At 41.7% G+C, this 23,963-nt stretch overlaps 1 protein-coding gene across 7 annotated transcripts in view; it reads right to left on the bottom strand.

Moving 5' to 3' along the window:
• LOC144506915 (enhancer of polycomb homolog 1-like) overlaps positions 1-23,963 on the bottom strand; it is a 223,362-nt gene that overhangs the window by 102,828 nt on the left and 96,571 nt on the right. For 2 of the 7 annotated variants that reach the window (XR_013499976.1, XM_078233287.1), the window contains exon 1: positions 22,746-23,377. The exons of 4 other annotated variants lie outside the window; for them this stretch is intronic. Coding sequence is in view for 1 of the 3 variants with exons in the window: in XM_078233287.1 (XP_078089413.1) it covers positions 22,746-22,898 (153 nt within the window). In the remaining 2 variants the exon portion in view is untranslated. Of the gene's footprint in view, positions 1-22,745; positions 23,378-23,963 lie in introns of those variants that run through there. One more of the 7 variants, XM_078233322.1, reaches the window with a different exon arrangement.

Raw genomic sequence — 23,963 nt, 5'->3', positions numbered from 1 at the left:
GTGGAGCTGGCGCCACGCACACGAGTATTTGTTCGACAGTCCTCCCACTGAATCCAGAGGATGTGGCAGAGGCACTGATGATGGAATTCCTCTAGCACCGCATGTCGCTGATACACAAAGCAGTGCAGGAGTATGGTGACGACAGCTGCTCTGTACACTAGGATGTTTGGTGAATTGCGAAGGACTTGCTGTGAAATATCTTATACTGTAGTTTGTAGAAGGCTGAGCTGGAGCAGCTGATCCAGTGTTGGATCTCATCAATGGTGATCCTTTGAGGTGGTTGCCAAGTTATGGGAAGTGTTCAATATATTCCAGAGTCTCTCATTCAACAAACATGAGATGTAGATTATTTGGCTGACCAGGAATGGGTTGATAGGAGTTGTGTTTTGGTAACATTTCACATGCAGGACAAGTTTCTTACATGCAGATCAGATCGAGAGTGACTTACAAATCTGTTGTGAGCAATGACAATGCAGCCACCCACAATCTACAGATCATGTATGTCAATGGCAGTCAGTTTAGTTTTGGCAAGAAGGCCACTGAGGTTAAGGAGTTTTCCAGATTAAATATTGACATCAGAAGGTTTCTGATTTTGAGGTGAATAACCATCACCAGATAGATTGTGAAAAGTATGTAGGTTATCACAACCTTATTTGACCACAGTCCGTATTTTTAAGACACTTTAAGGAATCAAATATATAAATGAAGCTATTTGAAAATAAGAGCATAATTTTGATAAAAATGTTTTCATGTTCAAAATGACCAGGAAACTTTACTAATGCCCTTGTAAAGTTTCCCCAGTACAAGCAACATTTTGAGACACTGTCTATGCCCTACTTTCAGAATTTACTTGATTATGGATTTCTTACATTTAAGCTATTGCAGTATTAACATAACCACTGCTATGATTTAATATTTAAAACACAGGGTCAGTTTTACCTGAATGTTTACAGCCTGACAAATGTAGAAACCAGCTCAGCAGATTTAACAAAAAAGGTGGGTCACTATTACAGTAGTTGTACAGAAATAAGTCCTTATGTTTAAGAGTTGTGTTGACAACAACTAGATATGCAAAATCATTGTCAATAGCATAGCCAAACTTCTTCCCTCAAAATTAAATTCCTTAATCATTCTGGTGAACCTGCTTGGTACATCTTCCAGAGGCAATATATTTTTCTTGCGATTCAATGCTCAAAACCGATCAAGGCTCTGTATAACTGAAGCATTGTTCCTTCTCCTTGAATCAACTTCCTGGAGATAAAAGGGTCAGTATCCCAGTAGCCTGTGATTATTTTAAACTGTGTGCTAGTTTAAGGGATAGTGGTTGTTGGGTGGACAAAGAAACCCCTCTGCTCCTTCAAAGTGCCAGGTCTCTTCGCACTAAGAAAATAATCTAATCTTTTGCTCAGATCCAAAGACAATGACCTTACACTTCCACATTAGTCTCCATCTGGTATAGTTTTGCCCAGCCACTTAATCTGGGGCAGGCATTCCTTTTGTAATAAGCTTCTCCCATGTGCACAACTGCAGATGCACAATGCTCTCTTTAACTTTATCCAAATTACTTGTATGTGGCAAAATAATTCTGTATTAAGCTCAAAGTTCATTTTCTTATATCTTGACTTATTCTTGCATCTTTCATAGAAGAGGACATTCACACAATTTTTATTGTATAGTTACCAGAAATAATCGTTGTTTTGATGGTGCATTGTAAAGCATCAGAACTTCTTGCAGAGTTGCACTCTATTGCTCTGGCTATATATCCTCACAGAATTAATTGATTCTTAAAAAATAGATTCAAAAAATAGCAAATTTTTAACCTATGCATTACATAGTCATTCCAATGTATAAACACTCATGCACGCACTAAATTTAAGTCACCAATTTTTCTACCAAGCCCGTCAACAAATCTAACATTAATTTGAAGTGTTTTCTTAAAAAAAACTTTAGATTACTTAATGCAAATTAAACAGCACATAAAGCCATTTTTGTAAGTGAATAAAATCAATTCAAATAAACTATTGTAAGCTTCATCCTCTTGGGACTAAATTCAATACATCTCACCACACCCTAAAAGTACCAATCAATTGAAATTCAGGCAGCACATTCAGCTGCTTGCTCCTTTGAATGATTTTTGTGCACATCCAGTACTAATTACACTCTTCATTGGTACAAGACTCAACAGGGAACTCAAAATCCGAACTTTCTAACATCAGTTAAAGCTATCCTGCACCACTTAACAGGAGATCCACGGGGACTGGATCTGGTGCTAACAATCATGCGGCAAGTGAGTTTGGCCCGGGAAATGGTAACAAATGAAATTTGGGCGTGCACAGATTCCAACGTTGCATTGGAAGCCAGTGTGAATGACCTGTAGTTGACAGACGATGCCAAACAAATGCTCAAAAAGCAATGGCAACAGATAGTCAGAGGGTCAATGCCAGGTGCCAAGCCCGAGGACCTGATCTCAGTGTTGCAACAAGTTCAATGGTTTCAGAAACACCACCATCACTCATTTACCAACAATTGCAAACAGGCTGCATAACTAACATGCACATACTTCATCTCCCTCCCAACACATTAACATTGCTGCAAGTCTTATATCAACAGCTTACAGCTTGGACAGTCAGCTATTCAACTTTGATAGCCACATTAGCAGAAGGCGGCTCACAGCCAAGGACTACACATTAATGGAACGTTCATTGCCATGGTTATAGGCAGCAGTAGGCTGAAACATTGAAGTTGACAGTATATCTACCTCATACCTAAACCACCTCCTTACAATCCACCTCTGCTTCTGTCTCACAAGTTGCAGATTGCATTGGCTTGGACTTTCTTATATTCATCCCTTCCCTTTACAACAACCGCAATTCTTGTGCATCTTTTCAGATTTCCAAGGCAGGCAATGGAACGACAGCAAGATAGTAAAGAAACAGCAGATATTGACATGTAATTTACAGGATAGCAATGAGGCAAGTTCTGCACTAGATGAGCCACCAGGCACAAGCAGCCTGCAGACAGGACACGCTTAGATATTACTCTGGGAGAGTGACATCAGAGCATGAACCTGCTGTCCCCCCTCAGGAAGCCAGCACTTATTGTCTCACTATACTGTTTTAATACTTGCCAGCCATCAATTGTCAGCCAGCCCACATTCTGTGGTTCATCTGTTCCACTTGAAATCAGCAGTCTTCCATCAGCCACTATGCAGCTACTGGGGTAGCACTAGGGCAAGCAAAGGAATATGGAAGACACCAAGGAAATACATAAAGATGAATAGCTGATATTTATAAGCAATATGGCAAATTTAGAAATTTGTTTAGGCAGATTATTTTTTGATGGCTTCTACTTTTGTATTGTGGTCAAGAGGCTGGGTTACGGTCAGTGACATAGGGAAGGTGTGGGACTACTGGTATTGCCCAAGAATTTTGATGAAGCAGTCAGAAATAAAGTGGCTAACTAGGTTGTCTTCTCCTACTCTCATGCTCCCACTCCTCAGCCATGTGGCTGGTAGTAAGGGCAGTCTTCTCATCGGGAGGTTAGTATGCAACCTTGCATACTGACTGATACTCAGTGCAGCAGGGCTTTGCTAGCATGGTCCAGGCAAAAAGTGTAGTATTACAATCCCAATGGTCAACTCTTATCACATTTCATGTGGCAGAATGGATTTCAATCTATGTATGTTGCGCATGTTTGCATGAGTTGTACACCAGTGTTATCAACTGTGTCAGTCCTCTCAACAGTGGTCACTCTTTAGCATGCAGAAATGGTTCATGAGCCACTCAAGTAGATTGCTGTAGAATGAAGGCACCATCATGACTGCTGTCAGGATACAGGGCATTAACCTGTACAATTTGCTGCCTACGAGCATATCCATTTCTAGAAGCAGTCTGTTTGCGCAGAAGCCTTCAAGTCAGCAAAAAGTTCTTCAGCACTCACCACACCACCCTTGTAGGCATTTACAACAACTATAGAAACTATTGACTTTTAAAATAACTACAGAAAGCAAACATTTATGAATTATAGCAACTGTCGGGAGAAATCCGGCAGTAACTAATTTGCAGTGGGGCAAATTGCACCATACATGAGTGTACAAGGGACACAATTTTGGAACTCATCAAGGCGCATTTGTAGGGCCCCAAGTAATTGCCATTAATGAGTTCAATTTCTGGCCCCGTCTATAACTGTATTTTTTAAATCAGTAATTTTTAATCATTCAACAAATAAGTTCAACATCCAGATCATTTATTTAGAAACAACCTGCAGAATTTCCCTTTGCCTACCTGACATTAAACTTTTCTATAAGTACTCTACCCATTTTTTTCAACCAACTTATCCAGTTCCACATTCTATTCTTCCATTCACTTTTTATTTAATTAAACATTTCCATCCTAGCACCTATTTCACATCCTCAAAGAAACAGAACTTTTGACAGGTGGGATCTTGGCTTCTAAATTCATGTCCATTTTTCTATTACATCACACTTGCCACTCTGGACACAGAGTTCATTTTATGTATTACTGGCATTAGACTAAAGGTCTTTTAGTTCTCTGGATCTGATATTGTAGCGCATTTCCTGTCCCCCATAACTCTGCAAATAAGTGATATCCCACAAATTCAAGGGCCTCCATCTGCCAATCGCTTCAAAATCCACTACGGCATTGAGTGTACTAAAGTTGGACAGTAAGCTAGCATTTTAGTTTAAACAGAGGGACAAGTAAAACTATATTGTCACTTCTTGATTTTTCAAAGAAATAATTAATTTTGGACCAAATTTTTAATATTGCAATTCCACCTACAAAGTCGAATTTGCCTTGCTAGAGTATTTCTAAACTATATCAGTGTAATATCAAATTGTGAAATACTAGATTATTCAATTATAAACTATGGCAGACAATAAATCATTCAACTGTCATATGTATTTATTAATGCCAGAGTCAAATAAATAATTCAATAAATAGTTCACAAGTCCCTACAATATAATGTCTCTACTGTAGGTTGATATAATGGTTTGCATGCAGGAACCGTTTTATTTCCTGGCTATATTAAGAACTGAAAAGAATGTAGATGAAGGACAGAAATCTCATGACAGAGGTTAACTAATACATTATTCAGCACCCATACATATTATACACATACACTTATGATATCTGTCTGACTAAGGAGATGATGGTGTGCACCCAAGGTGTATGCCACGTCTGTACTTGACATGGTCTCCTAATTTGCAATAGGCAGTCCCTTGTTCCGCTGGCACAATGATTGTGTCAGGGGTCCACTGATTTTTTTCCCCTTCTGACGGGCTCCCTTTTTCGCTATGTGGCCATTTCTTGCATCCTCTGCTTTTTCTACACCCTTCCTGACAGCTCATCGTCAGGTACTTTGATCAACAACAGGGACTTCCCATGCATCAACCCTGATGCTGGTCAACTTGAAGTCTCACTTGCTGACAACCTTGTACTGCAAACATAGGCAATCTATTGACAGCAAGCTCACTAAAGAGCATGACTTTGACAACATGGTAGTCATCCATTCAGCTCACGACTCATCGGTTGGAGTCGCCACAGGCTCAAGAGGACAAACATGCTGGGGATCCTGCATGCTGGCGTACTTACACATTTGGCATGCAGCCCTGCCAAGATCTGCCCAATGTGAGAGGCAGCAGAGTAGAAGCTGTTGAGTAGCCTCTCTTGGCTTGCGTGGGTTGCTACTATAGAGGGTGCTGAGAAGATAAACCTGGTACATGGGAGCTCTGTATTTTGCTGTTTACTTTTGGACCAATCTCGACTTGGGTTGAATTAACAGCTGTGGCCTTTGCAATCCTGATACTAATTCTGCAATCAACAAACAGATTGGTGAAAATTGTTTATGTGAAACTGCCTGTGAGCAACATTGTCAATCCAGGTGCCAATTGTCAGTCCAAACTCCTTGCAGGCCCAGGTGAACCAATCCACAAGCTGCTGTAACTGAACAGTGTGGAGTCATCAGCTATTGGCAACTCATTACACACTTCGGTCTTGGTGCGCAGCTTTGCCAAGTTGCACAGCTTGCAATCAGCTCTGGCAGGTAGACACCTTCATTTGAGTAGCTGAAAGCGTACAATAGTAGCATGGAGAAAAATATGCCAGATAGTATCAAAAGGCAACCCTGCTCTACCCCACTGCCAATATTGCAAGTGTCTGATATTGCTCCATTGCAACTGACAAATCAGCATAATTGAAAAGAAATGATGCCCAGAAGGCTGGGTCTATTTTTAGTTCTTTATGGAATCTGTCCCTGCTGATGAGATTGAAGGCAACATTTAGTGGTCTGCAATTTCCCTGGCATTTCACCTATAACAGCTGCAGTGAGAAAATCATGTCAACTGCCAATCTGCCAGCTCTGAAGCTGCACAAACTATGGGTAGATCTTGTCAGGGTCTGCAATCTGGTCAAAGAAATGCAAGCAAACACTTTCCCCACAAGACTCAAGCAAATACCTCAGCAACTGTGACAGTCAATGTGATTCCCATTGTATTTACACCAGGTGACCATTTTTGAACCATATTTGTCTTGAGACACAAATGTGTCTGAAACACAGCATCATGGAGATGCTGCAGCAGTGTTGATTTTCCACATGATTTCAGATGGAATGCCATGTCTGGGACGTTGCCACTGGCAAGATGGTCAATAACCTTATAAGCTCTACGATGAGTTCGAAGTCCCACTACTCCATAATAGGAAAGTCTATAATGGTGCTGAGCTTCTTCAGTGATGATGTACTCTGTTGCATAGTGCACTAGTGGCTCCACCCACCTTTCCATCTGCTAAGTTAATTGATGATTATCCCTGACTATCTTCAAGGGGGTAATTTGGTTGCTGCTGCAATCACTGTTGAAACTAGAAGCAAGAGTAGACTATTTGGCCCTTCAAGCTTGCTCCACCATTCATTATCACCAAATTCAATATCCTGATTTCCCCCCCCCCCCCCCCCCCAACCATATCCCTTGAACCCCAAGAGCTGTGTTTAATTTCTTCTTGAAATCAGACAATATTTTGACCCCAATTAGATTGTGGTAGTGAATTCCATACATTCCCATCCTCTGGATGAAAAAAATTCTCCTCACCTCAGTTCTAAAGGGTTTACCCCTTATCCTCAAACTATGACCCCTAGTTCTGGACTCCCCCACTATCAGGAACATTCTTTCTGAATCTATCCTATCTAATCCTGTTAGTATTTTATCAGTTTCTATAGATTCCCTCTTACTTTTTCTAAACTCCAATGAATGCAATCCTAACTAACTTAGTCTCTTCTCATATGACACCTGCCATTGCAGGAATCAGCCTGGTAAGCCTTCTCTGCACTCTTTATAGCAAGGACATCTTTCCTCAGATAAGGACACCAAAACTGCAAACAATATGCCTCACCAAAGCCATGTACAAATGCAGTAAAACATCCCCATTCCTATACCCAAATCCTCTTATGAAGGCCAACATACCTTTCTTTGCCTTCTTTAGTGCCTGACATACCTTTGTGCATACTTTCGATGACTGATGCACGAGGACACCAAGGTCTCAGTATCCACCTCTCTCAATTTGCACCCATTCAAGTAATAATCTGCCTTCCTATTATTGCTGTCTTCATACATCCCTCGATTGAAGGCCAGATTGCATGCTGCTGCAGAGTTTCAACCAGTGTTGACTGGTGCAGTGCTGAGCAGTCAGATTAAACTTAATTCTTGCAGCTCTGACAGCATCCACATTGTTTGTTGGGACTTACTTGTAGTTCACGAGGGTTCTCTGCTTGGTTGCAGAAACTGGCTCCATTTGAGTCCTATAAAATTCAAATCACTCATATTTCCTCTTCTCCAGGATGTTGAGGAACCCTTGGGTTCTTTCAGCCTGACTCTGCAAAGTACCCAGTTACCCATGCCACTACAGGGAGGCATTTTTTAAGGCTTGCTGAAGAAACCACATACTGGCATAAGAGGTTTACACAGTAAGCCAACGTTGATAGTTGAAAGCAAGAAGCAACAAGTAGACTCGCCATTAAAGGACCACCCAATATGCTAAAACACAAGCATCACATCAACCATACATGTACAATGTTTAGAGCTGATACTATTTAAACATTTCACAGAATTGAGATGGAAGAAAATGAACAAAACAGCATATTCAGCAAGCGTTGCAAGGAAGATTTCAATAATATACAAATATTTGGTCATTTAAAATATCACAGGCTTAGACTTGAAGCTTCCAACACAATGGAATGCGAACTTGCAGTGGGATGATGGAAAACATTAGAGAATTATATTCCCACAATATTTTTCATGCAGTTGCTTGGTAGTATAGAACTTGAATATTGTTGAAGAGAAGACATGTTGCCAAAACTTTTCATTTTGCAGTCATCAGAACAAACTAAAATGGTAAATTTCAAATGATCACAGCAATTTATGCTACAAGAGAAAAGGATACCGATCAGCAAGTCCACTGTGATTCCTTTTTCAAGGCAACATCTCGGTCAATGGGGAACCGTAGGCTCCTGAGCTTCCCAGTAATTCAATAAAAGGCGCAAGACTTGGACATATTCTATTTGCTTGGAGAGAATGGGTCCTTGCAAATAATACATACAAAACGAAATGCCCGATTCCCAAATTGGGCAGCATTTGCTGAACAATTCTCCATGGAACATTAGCTAAAGCAATTTGCCAACCAATCAGCATCCTTTTCTCCTGCAGCATAAAGTCTTGTGATAGTTTGAAATTTGGCATTCTTGCATTTGTCCTGGTGAGTGCAAGATAAGAAGCTTCAGCAACATTTTTCACAAGCGTGGCTTACACCCTTAATACAAGCCTCATCCGCAGCTATATTTATACAAGTTTATAATCCTAAAAAATTGCAATATACTTTGTATGCAATCAAAGCTTGGTACTGCAAGGGGCATGCCCAGTCAATTGTCATCCTCTGCTGACTTCTGAAATATGTATTTAAAATAATTTGTTCCTTTTTTACCTCCATAAACAACTGATAAAGGAATTATGGGCCTCTATTCTCACCATTAACAAAATGTCCAAAGTGATTCTCTCAACTATACATTCTTTCTGGCACAATTTGAGAAGGTAGAACTACTGACACAATTTTGAATCATACACTTTGTAATGGCTTTCACATACCATCTTCCCTTTCTCTCTCACCTTCACAATTCGAATGCAAACATCAGGGTACTGTACACTGCCTTTCTAAAGAAAACAGAATTGCATAAGATATATGCACACAAACACATTTGGCCCAATTAGCCCATGCCAGTGTTTATGCTCCACTTGAGCTTCTTCCCATCTTTCCTCATCTAAATCTATCATAACCCTCTATTTCCTTCTCCCTTATATGCTTGTCTGGCTCTCCTTAAACACATCTATACTATTTGCTTCAATTACTCCCAGAGAATGTGAGCACTACTCTCTGGGTAAAGACGTTTCTTCTGAATTCCCTGGTGACTTTTGGCCAAGAATAATCAGCTGATTTCAAACTAATGCAGAAAGCAATCCAAATCCTACATCACATTCACCAAAATTCTATCCAAGTTGGTGGTTTAGCATTGGAGTTGCCAATTCTTGATACAATAAAAACTTCAGGATCCAATAAAGCGATGACTTTAATAAATTAAGCTATATGCAACAAATTTACCACGTTTGTCTCAATCAAAATCTTATTTTTTAGTTGCTCCTGAATAATAGTAAAAGCAAAACAGAAAGTATGAGCATGAACACCACTCAACTGGCTTGGATGATTTTCTGGACTAGTCAACATTTTAATATTCTAAATGGGCTAACTTGGCAATAAATCTGACAAAGTGAGCTTCCATTCAAAGACGGCCTTGGAGAATGAAATTACAAAGCAAGGTTCGAGAAACTAAAAGTCTTCATATTATTACAAGAATAAACCGTGAAACACAAGTATGTTTAAAATATGATCTAGATAGTAAGACATTTAACTTGAACAATAAACACTGCATTAAGAGTTCAAAATTACAAATCTCATGCATAATAGTTAGCTGACTTGAACTCAAATTACACTTTTAAAAGGAATTCTATTCAGATGGAAGGGCAATGACAAAGGAAACATTAAATGGCATTGTTGGGATTTGTTTCTAAGGTGGAGAAAGCAACTTGCATGTCCAGTAGAGGATCTGCAGGGAAGGGGTTAAGGCAGTACAACATGGACTTGAAATGTTGTCAATTTGAATAAGGCTAAGCTGCAGTTATGGGGGAAGGCTGGAGTTTTGGACTAAATTGGACAGCTCTTTTGAAGAGCCAACGCAGGTACAACAGGCCAAATGGACTCCTAATTTTAAAAAAATCAGATACTTGATACAGCTGATTTGTTAAGTTTAATGGCCTTGTATAATAATGCCAAATCTACCTGCTGATATCCAGAGATCAGACAGAAGTACTGCAGTGTAAAAACCACTTGAATTTCAGTTACAACTTCAGAATGAGACTCTAGAAGGCAGCGGGGAAATACTAAGTCAGATGGTCGATTATACAGAACAAACTTGCAAAGCCAATTGTGAAGTGAGAAACATGTTAGCCAATCCTCAGAGCACAATATCAGGAATGGATTGAGGAGTAAATAAAGCCTCCCCACCCCATTCTTCTTTATACAATGCTGTGAACTCTTATGTCTGCTTGGGAGGGAAGATAACCGGGATCTCAGTTTGAGTTAATGTCTCAAAGGACAGGGAGCAGTCATCCAGTAATGCACAGAACTGTCAAGTCTAAATTGTGTGTTCAAGTCACTAGAGTGAGTCTTGATCACAACACGTGCACAGGTCAACAGCACTCTGGCATCTCAAATGCAGTACTAAAATATAAACATACCTTTGATTGCATATAATCTCAGTAAACTCAGCATCAACGTGCATCAAGGCTTTTTCCAACTGTTTTTGAAGACAATCACAACCAAATCTTTGAGATTCAGCTACCTAAATTTCTGCTACATTGCCACACATCTACACATTCAGTTCATGCTGTTCAAATTCCTCAAGTCCACTTTGCACAAAAACTGATTTGCGCTAAATCTGATTACAACCATATTGAATAATTGTCATTTCAGGAGGTCAACTACATGGTACTGATCTCACTGTTCTATTCTTACCCATTCCAATATAGTTGGTCCCTCTCTTCTCCTCATGTGATCACTTCAGCTATGTCTCTCAGTTCAAGCTGTAGCCCAATTTTCATCCCCTTCCTTTGTTTAGTTATCTACATACAAGTCCCATGAAGCTATGCCTACAACTGTTATTTTGCTAGCCAATGGTTTATTCATGGGTGAGCAAGACTTCAGGATTAACGGACCAAATACATCCATAAGACCATAAGACATAGGAGCAGAATTAGGCCACTCGGCCCATCGAGTCTACTCCGCCATTTAATCATGACTGATATTTTTCTCATCCCCATTCTCCTGCCTTTTCCCCCTAACTCCTGATCCCCTTATTAGTCAAGAACCTATCTATCTCTGTCATAAAGACATCGATGCACAAACTCCTTTGATCCAGTTCAGAACTTCAAAGCAAACACACTAATGACAATATTTTCCAATCTAACCACGCCCCCCACATCCCACTTAACAATTACCACAATATAAACAGAAAATACCCATGGAGTCAATTTCTGAAGTTGGTAACGCTTGAAACGAAAAGCAATAGAGACCAACAGTCAAGTTGGCCTATGGTTCCCCACATAAACAGCAGCTTATCCAAAACTAAACTTCAAACATGCCATGTTCAAAATACTGACCTTCATCTGCAAGTCCCACCAAAGCCTTTACTCTGTCTCTCTTGCATTTTGCATCAGATAATGCACGAGTGTATAATCCCCACTCCAGTTGTACAAAGAACAAAGAAAATTACAGCGCAGGAACAGGCCCTTCGGCCCTCCAAGCCTGCACCGACCATGCTGCCCGACTTAACTAAAAACCCCTACCCTTCCGGGGACCATATCCCTCTATTCCCATCCTATTCTGCGGCACGGTAGCAGTGGTTAGCACTGCTGCTTCACAGCTCTAGGAACTGGAGTTCGATTCCCGGCTTGGGTCACTGTCTGCGTGGAGTTTGTACATTCTGCTCGTGTCAGCGTGGGTTTCCTCCGGGTGCTCTGGTTTCCTCCCACAGTCCAAAGATGTGCGGGTTAGGTTGATTGGCCATGCTAAAAAAAAATTGCCCTTAGTGTCCTGAGATGCGTAGGTTAGAGGGATTAGTGGGCAAATATGTAGGGATATGGAGATAGGGCCCGGGTGGGATTGTGGTCGGTGCAGACTCGATGGGCCGAATGGCCTCTTTCTGTACTGTAGGGTTTCTATGATTCTATTCATGCACTTGTCAAGATGGCCCTTAAAAGTCACTACTGTATCCGCTTCCACCACCTCCCCCGGCAACGGGTTTCAGACACCCATTACTCTGTGTATGTCCATGCCCCTCATAATCTTGTAGACTTCTATCAGGTCTCCCCTCAATCTCCGTCACTCCAGTGAGAACAAACCAAGTTTCTCCAACCTCTCCTCATAGCTAATGCCCTCCATACCAGGTAACATCCTGGTAAATCTTTTCTGTACCCTCTCCAAAGCCTCCACATCCTTCTGGTAGTGTGGCGACCAGAATTGAACACTATATTCCAAGTGCGGCCTAACTAAGGTTCTATAAAGCTGCAACATGACTTGCCAATTTTTAAACTCAATACCACAGCCGATGAAGGCAAGCATGCCATATGCCTTGACTACCTTCTCCACCTGCATTGCCACTTTCAGTGACCTGTGTACCTGTACACCCAGATCCCTTTGCCTATCAATACTCTTGCCTCTTCTGCATTCTCTACTCTAGCTGTGTGCAGTCATCAACCAGCTATCAGGTTCTCTGCACATATTAACAAGCTATAATAAGCAACATAGTTTTTGATGATGCCCTAATAGAGAGTCCTTTCAATTATCATGTTGCCTTTTATTCATCTTCTAAGATGCAAGGCAAAATATTGAATATTCTTACATTACATCATAAAATGCAATTACAATAATGTCTCATTACTGAAATCAAGATTTTGAACCCAAGAATCAACTTCAGTCTAGCACAGCCCAATTTGACATTAAATTCAGCACGTGAGGGGGACCATTCTAGCTTTAAATTATTTATTTAAAAAGCAGCATATTAGGACACAATGAGGACCAGTGTGTCATCTATACTAATTTGTATTATCCATCGCCATGGTTGTAAAATTTCACTGCTTACAATAGGAAGGTAGTTAGTTAAAAGAATATGAAATGTCAACAGGATAGAAGATATGGCCCACTGTACTAAACACTAATTGCATGTAGCACTAAGACATTGACTACTTTGCATGTTACAAGATTACTCAATGCTACATGTACATAAAATTCAACTAGCAATAGTAATTCAATTCCAAAGATACGAGCGGCACAGTGGTTAGCACTGCTGCATTACAGCGCCAGGGACCCGGGTTCGATCCCCAGCTTAGGTCACTGTCTATGGAGTTTGCACTTTCGCCCCGTGTCTGCGTGGGTTTCCTCTGGGTGCTCCGGTTTGCTCCCACAGTTTGAAAGACGTGCTGGTTGGGTGCATTGATCCGAACAGGTGCCAGAGTGTGGCAACTCGGGGAATTTCACAGTAACTTCATTGCAGTGTTAATGTAAGCCTTACTTGTGACTAATAAATACACTTTACTTTAAAATAGAAAACTTGTCAACTTCCCATGGTGCCAACCTTGGCTCAGTAGGTAACACTCACTTCTGACTAAGTCCCACTCCAGAAACACATACTAGGCTTAAGTGCAGTGCTGAGGAAATGTTATACTTTTTGCTGGAAATCTTTTGAATGAGCTATTAAATTAAGGTCCTGTTTTTCCTTCCAGGTGGACATAAAAGAAATGGGGTGTTCTCATGGTGCCCTGGGCAATACTTTTTCTTAATCAACATCGAAATATATAATCTTTTCATTACATCATTGTTGTTACGGACACATGGGATTGAGGGTGATTTAGTGGTTTGGATCTCGAATTGGCTAGCTGTAAGAAAACAAAGGGTGGTGGTTGATGGGAAATATTCACCGTGGAGTTCATTTACTAGTGGTGTACCGCAAGGATCTGTTTTGGGGCCACTGCTGTTTGTCATTTTTATTAATGACTTGGATGAGGGCGTGGAAGGATGGATTAGTAAATTTGCGGATGACACTAAAGTCGGTGGAGTTGTAGACAGTGCAGAGGGAAGTGGCAGGTTACAGAGGGACATAGATAAGCTGCAGAGCTGGGCTGAGGGGTGGCAAATGGAGTTTAATGCGGAAAAGTGTGAGGCGATTCACTTTGGAAGGAGTAACAGGAATACAGAGTACTGGGCTAATGGTAAGATACTTGGTAGTGTGGATGAACAGAGGGATCTGGGTGTCCATGTGCATAGATCCCTCAAAGTTGGCACCCAGGTTGATAGGGTTGTTAAGAAGGCGTACGGTATGTTAGCTTTTATTGGTAGAGGGATTGAGTTTCGGAGCCAGGAGGTCATGCTGCAACTGTACAAAACTCTGGTGCGGCCGCATTTGGAGTATTGTGTACAGTTCTGGTCGCCATATTATAGGAAAGATGTGGAAGTGTTGGAAAGGGTGCAGAGGAGATTTACCAGGATGTTGCCTGGTATGGTGGGAAAATCGTATGAGGAAAGGCTGAGGGGCTTGAGGTTGTTTTCGTTAGAGAGAAGAAGGTTAAGAGGTGACTTAATAGAGGCATACAAGATGATCAGAGGATTAGATAGGGTGGATAGTGAGAGCCTTTTTCCTCGGATGGTGTTGGCTAGCACGAGGGGACATAGCTTTAAATTGAGGGGTGAGAGATATAGGAGAGATGTTAGAGGTAGGTTCTTTACTCAGAGTAGTAAGGGCGTGGAATGCCCTGCCTGCAGCAGTGGTGGACTCGTCAACGTTGAGAGCATTCAAGTGGTTATTGGATAAACATATGGATGATATTGGAATAGTGTAGATTAGATTGGTACCACTGGTCGGCGCAACAGAGGGCCGAAGGGCCTGTACTGCGCTGTAATGTTCTATGTTCTTTGTTTGAAAAAAGGAAAACTGCATAGCACAGTGGCTAGCACTGCTGCCTCACAACAACAGGGACCCGGGTTCTATTCCTGGCCTGGGTCGCTGTCTGTGCAGAGTTTGCCCGTTCTCCCCATGTCTGCGTGGGTTTCCGGTTTCCTCCCACACACCAAAGGGGTGCGGGTTAGGTTGATTGGCCATGCTAAATTGCCATTTATCGTCAGGGGGATTTGCAGAGTAAATACATGCAGTTACGGGGGTAGGGGCTGGGTGGGATTAGAACATAGAACAGTACAGTACAGAACAGGCCCTTCGGCCCACGATGTTGTGCCGAGCTTTATCTGAAACCAAGATCAAGCTATCCCACTCCCTATGATCCTGGTGTGCTCCATGTGCTTATCCAATAACCGCTTAAATGTTCCTAAAGTGTCTGACTCCACTATCACAGCAGGCAGTCCATTCCACACCCCAACCACTCTCTGCGTAAAGAACCTACCTCTGATGTCCTTCCTATATCTCCCACCATGAACCCTACAGTTATGCCCCCTTGTAATAGCTCCATCCACCCGAGGAAATAGTCTTTGAACGTTCACTCCATCTATCCCCTTCATCATTTTATAAACCTCTATTAAGTCTCCCCTCAGCCTCCTCCGCTCCAGAGAGAACAGCCCTAGCTCCCTCAACCTTTCCTCATATGACCTACCCTCCAAACCAGGCAGCATCCTGGTAAATCTCCTCTGCACTCTTTCCACATCCTTTTTATATTGAGGTGACCAGAACTGCACACAATATTCCAAATGTGGTCTCACCAAGGTCCTGTACAGTTGCAGCATAACCCCACGGCTCTTAAACTCCAACCCCCTGTTAATAAAAGCTAACACACTATAGGCCGCCTTCACAGCTCTATCCACTTGAGTGGCAACCTTTAGAGATCTGTGGATATGAACTTCAAGATCTCTCTGTTCCTCCACAGTCTTCAGAACCCTACCTTTGACCCTGTAATCCACATTTAAATTAGTCCTACCAAAATGAATCACCTCACATTTATCAGGGTTAAACTCCATTTGCCATTTTTCAGCCCAGCTTTGCATCCTATCTATGTCTCTTTGCAGCCTACAACAGCCCTCCACCTCATCCACTACTCCACCAATCTTGGTGTCATCAGCAAATTTACTGATCCACCCTTCAGCCCCCTCCTCTAAGTCATTAATAAAAATCACAAAGAGCAGAGGACCAAGCACTGATCCCTGTGGCACTCCGCTAGCAACCTGCCTCCAGTCCGAAAAATTTCCATCCACCACCACCCTCTATCTTCGATCAGATAGCCAGTTACCTATCCAATCGGCCAACTTTCCCTCTATCCCACACCTCCTTACTTTCATCATAAGCCGACCATGGGGGACCTTATCAAACACCTTACTAAAATCCATGTATATGACATCAACTGCCCTACCTTCAACAACACACTTAGTTACCTCCTCAAAAAATTCTATCAAATTTGTGAGGCACGACTTGCCCTTCACTAATCCGTGCTGACTATCCCGGATTAATCCGCATCTTTCTAAATGGTCGTAAATCCCATCCCTAAGGACCTTTTCCATCAATTTATCAACCACCGAAGTAAGACTACCAGGTCTATAATTACCAGGGTCATTTCTATTCCCTTTCTTAAACAGAGAAACAACATTCGCCACTCTCCAGTCCTCTGGCACCACCCCCGTGGACAGTGAGGACCCAAAGATCAAAGCCAAAGGCTCTGCAATCTCATCCCTCGCCTCCCAAAGAATCCTAGGATATATTTCATCAGGCCCAGGGGACTTATCGACCTTCAGTTTATTCAAAACTGCCAGTACATCCTCCCTCCAAACATCTATTTCCTCCAGCCTATTAGCCTGTAACACCTTCTCTTCCTCAAAAACATGGCCCCTCTCCTTGGTGAACACTGAAGAAAAGTATTCATTCATCACCTCGCCTATACCTATCAAGGACACCCAGTATTTGTTCCTTGAAAAAGTTCCACTTTTCATTAGTGCCTTTCCCTGACAGTTTCAGTTCCCATCTTATGCCCCCTAATTCTTGCCTAATCGCATCATAATTACCTCTCCCCCAATTGTAAACCTTGCCCTGCCGTATGGCCCTATCCCTCTCCATTGCAATAACAAAAGACACCGAATTGTGGTCACTATCTCCAAAGTGCTCTCCCACAACCAAATCTGATTGTGGTCAGTGTAGACTTGATGGGCCGAATAGCTTCCTCCTGCACTGTAGGAATTCTATAATTCTATGATTCTCAACCTCCAGAAGCATCTAAATGTCAATGAACTATTGTTGAAGTGCAGTCCATCCTCTGGGACAAGATAATGACCAGATCATCTAAATTGACAGCAAATTTCCTCACATCATAAACAGTGACAACACTTCAAAAGCACTTAATAGCTATGGACATGAAAGGTGCTATATAAATCAAAGCTCTCCCTTCCAATTTCATTTATTTTTGACTATTTACAATCTCTCCTCTTCCACCCTCCCACCCCCAAATAACTTTCTAACTCAAGCCCAAATACTAATTCATACTGAAGTTCAAACAATGTTCTTTGTAAATGACTTAAGCCCTGGATAATAAAATTGAAAATCTCCAGTTGAGAAATATTGTATTCTTATATACTCCATATTAAAACATGTTCTTTTTCAGAAAAGAGCAAAAAAATGTGGCAGTGCCAAATTGGAGTCAGACTACTGTATTTTGATGCCACTTCTTCACTAAACATAACATAAAAATGTGCAGTCATTTTGGCAAGAATTCAATGGGTCACAAACTATTTTTAAAAAAGATACAGCTTACTACTTTACTGAATAACATAAGGTGCCACAGAAATGGGTTTCTTGAATGCACAAGCATCCAAGAGGAAAGAATTTCAAAAAACTTAAGTGAATGCACATTGCCATTATCATTACATTTTCCCAAAACAAAAATCAGAGAAGGACTTTTTCCTCAATAGACAAACTGAACAAAGTTTCTCTCAATCATAGAAGGCTTTCTAAATAAATTTACTTCACGAAAATACCAGTCATCACTGCAATGTGAATACTTGAACAAATGTTTATGAGTTGAAAAGAAATAAATGATCAAGAAAACCAAATACACTTTCCATGGTTTCAAATCAAAGAAATATTACATGCTCAATTACGTCACAGAAATTGGTAAAACACATTGGTAAAAAATATTTCATAAACTGCCAACATGAAAAATATCCAAAACTAAAATTGTAGATTTTGGTCTAAATTTGACCTACACAGCATGTGGGTGAGGTGCATTAATCGTGTGAAATAATGATAAATTCAGTGCCATCACACTAATACAAGCATATTTTTGGCTTCATTAGTGCATTGACACTAATGTGCAAAATGAACCATGCAACATTGAATCCCAAAGGAAATGTGTCAAAATCTAAAATTTCTTTCAAATGAAAAGCCAAATAATAACGGCATGCAATGTCCCCAATCCACTATTCCTCTTGTATCAATCTCTATTCCCGCCCACCCCAGCCCAAATTGGGATGATTCCAAATTTTAAGCAAAAATTAGCTAGGTTACATTATGACCTAGTATTTCTACCAAGATAAACTAATTATTCTAGGTACTTACACCCTAGTAAAAATATACATTGGCCCAACTATCATACTTGACCCAATAACAAGCAGAGTATTACATTCATTCATCTAAATATGATGATGTGGAGATGCCGGCATTGGACTGTGCTACCAAATAAACCTGCTGGACTTCAATCGTCATCTAAATACATTCCATGTAAAATTTATTTTGGAATTCATTTTGTAAACCACCAGCACAATTTGAACAAATTAGTCTCTTTGATATTTGTCCAGTGTTCATTATGGCAGATTCCACAACAGAAGCATGAGCTTAAGGTCATTGTACAATATGTATATTTCACATGTAACATTTTGAACCAAAGTTTGTAAGCATTGCCATTTCACTGATCACACAGGTCTGAAGCCAGATTTGGATTTTTCTCCATTGCATGGTTATATTATGAATCATTTAGCTCTGTGTAAAAACAAGATTTGTATCAAATTGCTGCAATCTTATGCAGCTTATACAAGAAAAAACATTTCTAATTAACAGGTGCTCTAGCATACAAATTTCTAAACTTTGGGTACTTGCAAAAATAAACTTCAAAAGCATGATGTAATGGGACAAAACTCTTAAAAACCGCCTTTGCATTTACAGAAGTGCTTCCCAGCACAATGTTATATACACTTATTGCATCTACTGTTTATTTTAAACAGCAATTATAACAGATGGATATTTCATCATTGAATAGACCAGCTTGAGTCTGGATGTAGTCAGTGCTCCAAAACAAGCATTGGGGGACCATGGCAACTTAGATTGCTAGCAATGCTCTTATTTTTGTTTATGCCTATGCCTCAAATAAAGTCACCTAATCATGGATTTATTTAACCAACTTGCATGAAATGTTTGATGAACATCTAGCTCGGTTGCAGTTTTGATTCAGAGAACCATTTCAGGTTGTTAATGTATTGAAAACTGTAGGCAGTCTGCTTAATGGGGGACATGGGGAGGAAGTAACTTTATAATTACAAGCCAGATTACTCTATACCCAGTTAGATAGGTCTCAATGACAGCATATTACCTGTACCAAAGTCTCCAGGAACTTGAGCATATAACCTCAACTGACAATCCGGTGCAGAAAAGAAGGGTGTGGGACTGCCAAAGATGCTTTATTTTCAGTTCGGGGACTGTCCACTCAATGTGCACAGTACTTCCAGGGCCTCAAGAATTCCCCAGCGTCAATTTAGCTGTTTTGGTGCTATTAACTGAGGGATAAACATAGGCCAGAATGTTGGGAGAACTCTGCTGTCCTCCATGAATGCCACGGAATTCTTCACCATAGAGTTTATTTAAGGTTTAATCTGAGAGATCCGGTACAGTTTTATTAGGGCATTGAAAAGCCACTAAGTTATGCGAAGATTTGCAAGTGAAACTTCAATCCACAACCTTCTGACTTAAATGCAAGAGTGACACACTGCATGTAAAAGATCCTATGGCACTGATCAAAAATAAAGGAGCATTTTCTCTGGTTCCTGGACAATATTGATCACTCAAACAAAATCACTGAAATGCTTTAATTTGACATTTGTACAATTTTGTATGCAATTTGTTTGCAATATTCCACTACCCTTGCAGAAGTAATTTATTGCACTGCAAAGGGTTTTGGGGTGCCTTGAAACTATAAGGAGCTCGCACAATGCAAATTCATTGTCATATTTATTAATTTTGAGCATATTTAATTTCAGAAGCTAAGCACAATTAGGCATGAAACTATTTTACTGAAAAACTAACACCTCAAGACATAACCACACAATTTCCTATAACAATTTCTTTAGCACCAAACGCGGACTATACCATTTAAGTGACTTGATTAGTATTTGCAAAAAGTTAGAAAGACCCAGACCTCGGCATACAGGGCACAATTTCAAAATGTGCAAATAAATCAAAATTTGGAAGTATTGTGAACAGCGACGAGGATAGTGCAGAACTTCAAAAGACAAGTTGGTGAAGTGGGCAGACAAAGTTCAATACAGAAAAGTGATTCATTTGATAGGAAGAATGTGGAGACAATACAAAAACAAACTCCAAAGGAGACATAAAAGCAGAGGAACCCGAGTACATATGTGCATAAGATTGAAGGTGGCAGGACAGATCCAGAGTGGTTAATGAAACATGCAGCATCCTAGGTTTTATTGATACGGACATACTGCCCTGGAGGAGGCCAAGAGGAGATTGAATTGACGGACTCAAGATTGAGGGATCTGAACAGACAGGGAAAAACAGTTCTCACTCATGGAAGGACTAAGAATGAGCAGGCACAGATTTAAAGTAATTGATAAAAGCAACAAGAGGAAAAACTTTGAGAGTAGTTCAGATCTGGAATTGCCTGAGAGTGGGATGGAAGCAGGTTCAGATGGCTTTCAAAAGAAAATCAGACTCATCTTGGGGGGGGGGAGAAAAGAGAATGGAACCAGGTAAATTGCTAAGAGCCTGTGCAGAATTTGCCAAATGGCCTCCTCCTGCACTGTTAACAATTCTGTGAAACAGAATTTTGACAGCCACAATTGAAGAGCCAATACTGACATTGAGCAAAGGATTGTAATGTTTTCATATATGCTGTGATTCTTTAAGATTTAATATATAACTTATATGTTTTATTAGACTGATGTAGATACAGCACATTATATTCAAACTACATTTCAGAACACAATGTTTCACTTTAGTGTGGGTCAATGTTTACATCAGGTCCATTTGAACTGTGGGAAAGCAACAAGGGGAACAATGCCCCTCTAAGTTACATTTTAGACATGAATAGTACCTTGCATTACATATTCATGCAAACTATATTGCACAGAATTCCATCTCACATCTTTGCTAACAGCTTCAGTGCTCTTTAAAATGTAAACGACAACAATTGGATCTTGGTTCAATACTGCAATCGATTTTGCACCTTGACAACTTCACCTCCAACTACTTTAACATTACCGACCACTGTACTGAGATCGCCCAAACATACCAAAACTATAGGCATTCAACCTCCAGAATTCAAACAAATTACACTCAATAGTATGACTTGAAAATAAAACAACTCTGAATGCCACACAAAGTTGCCATTCACAACCTTCAGCTGAAGTCCCATGCGAAAGATGTGAAATAAACAGAAAGGGAAAAAAAACATTAAATCGTTTCTCCAAACGGAAAGGGAAAACAATTAACCGTTCCTGTGCACAATGTAATGTAGTCTGCCAATGCAGAATTCTCCCTTCAGGCCCGCACTGTGATGTTTCCACAATCGTATGTTTTCAGTAACGTGCTATATTATAGCTCTTTTGCAAAATAAGAAACACTCAACCTCATATGCACCAGTCTTTTTTTTTTAAAAAAATCACAACAGCGAAAAGAATCTACACACACCCACCACCCATGTGGGAGAGAAGTGGAGCGAATGGGGAGAGTTACACAAACTTGTCTGCAGCTGAGCGTTTGCTGTCAATTTCCTCCCCCCTCCCCCACATCCCTGCTCGCGAGCGCCACCCCGCTGCTGGGGCTGTTGTTGCTGAGCTCGGGCCCAACCCAGAGACAGAGAGAAATACAACAAAATGGCTGCCTGGCCAGTCACGTGACCTTTTGTACTCCGAGGGGGGGGGTGAAAAATATTTTCTTTCGAAATCAAAAAAACACAATTTCCTCCTTGGCCACCCCGCCCCCCCCCCTCCAAACCCGGGAAATTGAGGTTCCTCTGCGCCACCGGGTACCCCCCCCCCAACACAAAAACAACAACAGTGGCGGCGGCCAGCCGCCTCCCGAGCGGAGGGATAAAGTGTGGGTGGTTCCGGGAGGGCGCCCCCCCCCCCCGTCTCTCGGAAGGTTGCGTTTCCGCGGCCCGGCCCCATGTTTGGGAGGAAGCGAGCGAGAGCCGTGTAATGGCGGCCGCGCAACCTGCGCACACAGTAACATCGCCCCCACCCTATCCCCCCCTCCTCCCGCAGCCACCCCCCCAAAAAAACACACACAGACATACCAATAAAATAAATATATATCAAAACACGACAATCTACCCCCCCCCCCCTCGAACCCCGTACACCTACCGATTCCTCCTCCTTCTCCATCCCCGTGGGCATCTGGGGCACCGCTCGGTTGATGGAGGCATATTCGTGCAGATCCGGCAAGTCCTCGCACCGATACACGGGCAGAGGTTTCGATGCATCGAGCGCCCTTGCCCGAAACGACAGTTTGCTCATTATTCTCGACTCTCTCCCCCCCCCTCGGTTTGTATGTGCGTGTTGGCGGCGGATTACAAACCCAAACACCACCGCGGGAGAAGAGCGAGAGAGAGAAACCGGGAGGGGAAGGGAAGGGAAGGGGTGGGGAGGAGGGGAAAGGGAAGGGGTGGGGAGGAGGGGAAAGGGAGAGGGTTTGGAAGGGAAATATATAAATATATATGTGATGCGCTTTTTTTTTCCTCTTCTTTTTTTTTAGTCGTCGATGAAATGTCGACGCCTACACCCGGTAAAACCTACACGGAGCCGCCCGGAACCTATCATGGATGAGAGACTGGAGGTCCTAGTTCCATTCCGTGAAGAGAAAGCGGGGGTTGGAGGCGGAAGAAAGGCGGTTTTTGCCCCGGTCCGTTTAGGTTCCTTTTGTCGGCTTCAATACGCCATGGCCAACATGGCGGTCATTAAAGTCCAGCCATCCCACAATGCACAGCAGCAGGGACGAGGCTCGGCCCGGCTGCGCGCGCACCACCAACCCCCTCTCCCCGCCTCACCGAGCCAGACAACCGGCCGGCGGTCGGTTGGGAAGGAGGGAGGGGGATTGCTCGCCGCTCCGCTCAACAGCCCCCCCCTCCTCAAACGGTTGACTAAACCCAACAACCCGCCCCTCCCGCCAATTTTCTCTCTGACAGCAATCAAGCGTCCTGTCTTCGAGTGCACCATCTAATCCCCCTTACTATGGTCTCACAAACCCCCTTTCCCTAACCTTTTCAAATATTTCCACGCCACTCGAGCCCGTGAAAAAAAAATCGGCTCCACAGGTGTTTTTGGTTTTATTTTTTTTTAAAGACTTTTTTTCTCGCAATTTTGGCTCCTTTTGCAATAAAATAAACAATTGTCACAACGATCGGCCGCTCTTTTTGTGCCTCCCCTCCTTCTTTGCCCGTTTCTGTTCGCTTCCCTAATTCAACTACGCCACAACATGGATGCCCTCAGTCACAGCAGCTTTCCAAAGAAGCTGTTGGAAACGGCGCCCTCTACAACACCCAGCAGTGTCAGCGCTTGGGTTCTCTTTTTCTCTAATGCTCC

Source organism: Mustelus asterias, chromosome 2, assembly GCF_964213995.1.
Source record: "Mustelus asterias chromosome 2, sMusAst1.hap1.1, whole genome shotgun sequence".
NCBI lineage: Eukaryota > Metazoa > Chordata > Chondrichthyes > Carcharhiniformes > Triakidae > Mustelus > Mustelus asterias.
The sequence above is the reverse complement of the archived record's forward strand: the minus strand, read 5'-3'. Positions and strand labels throughout refer to the sequence as shown.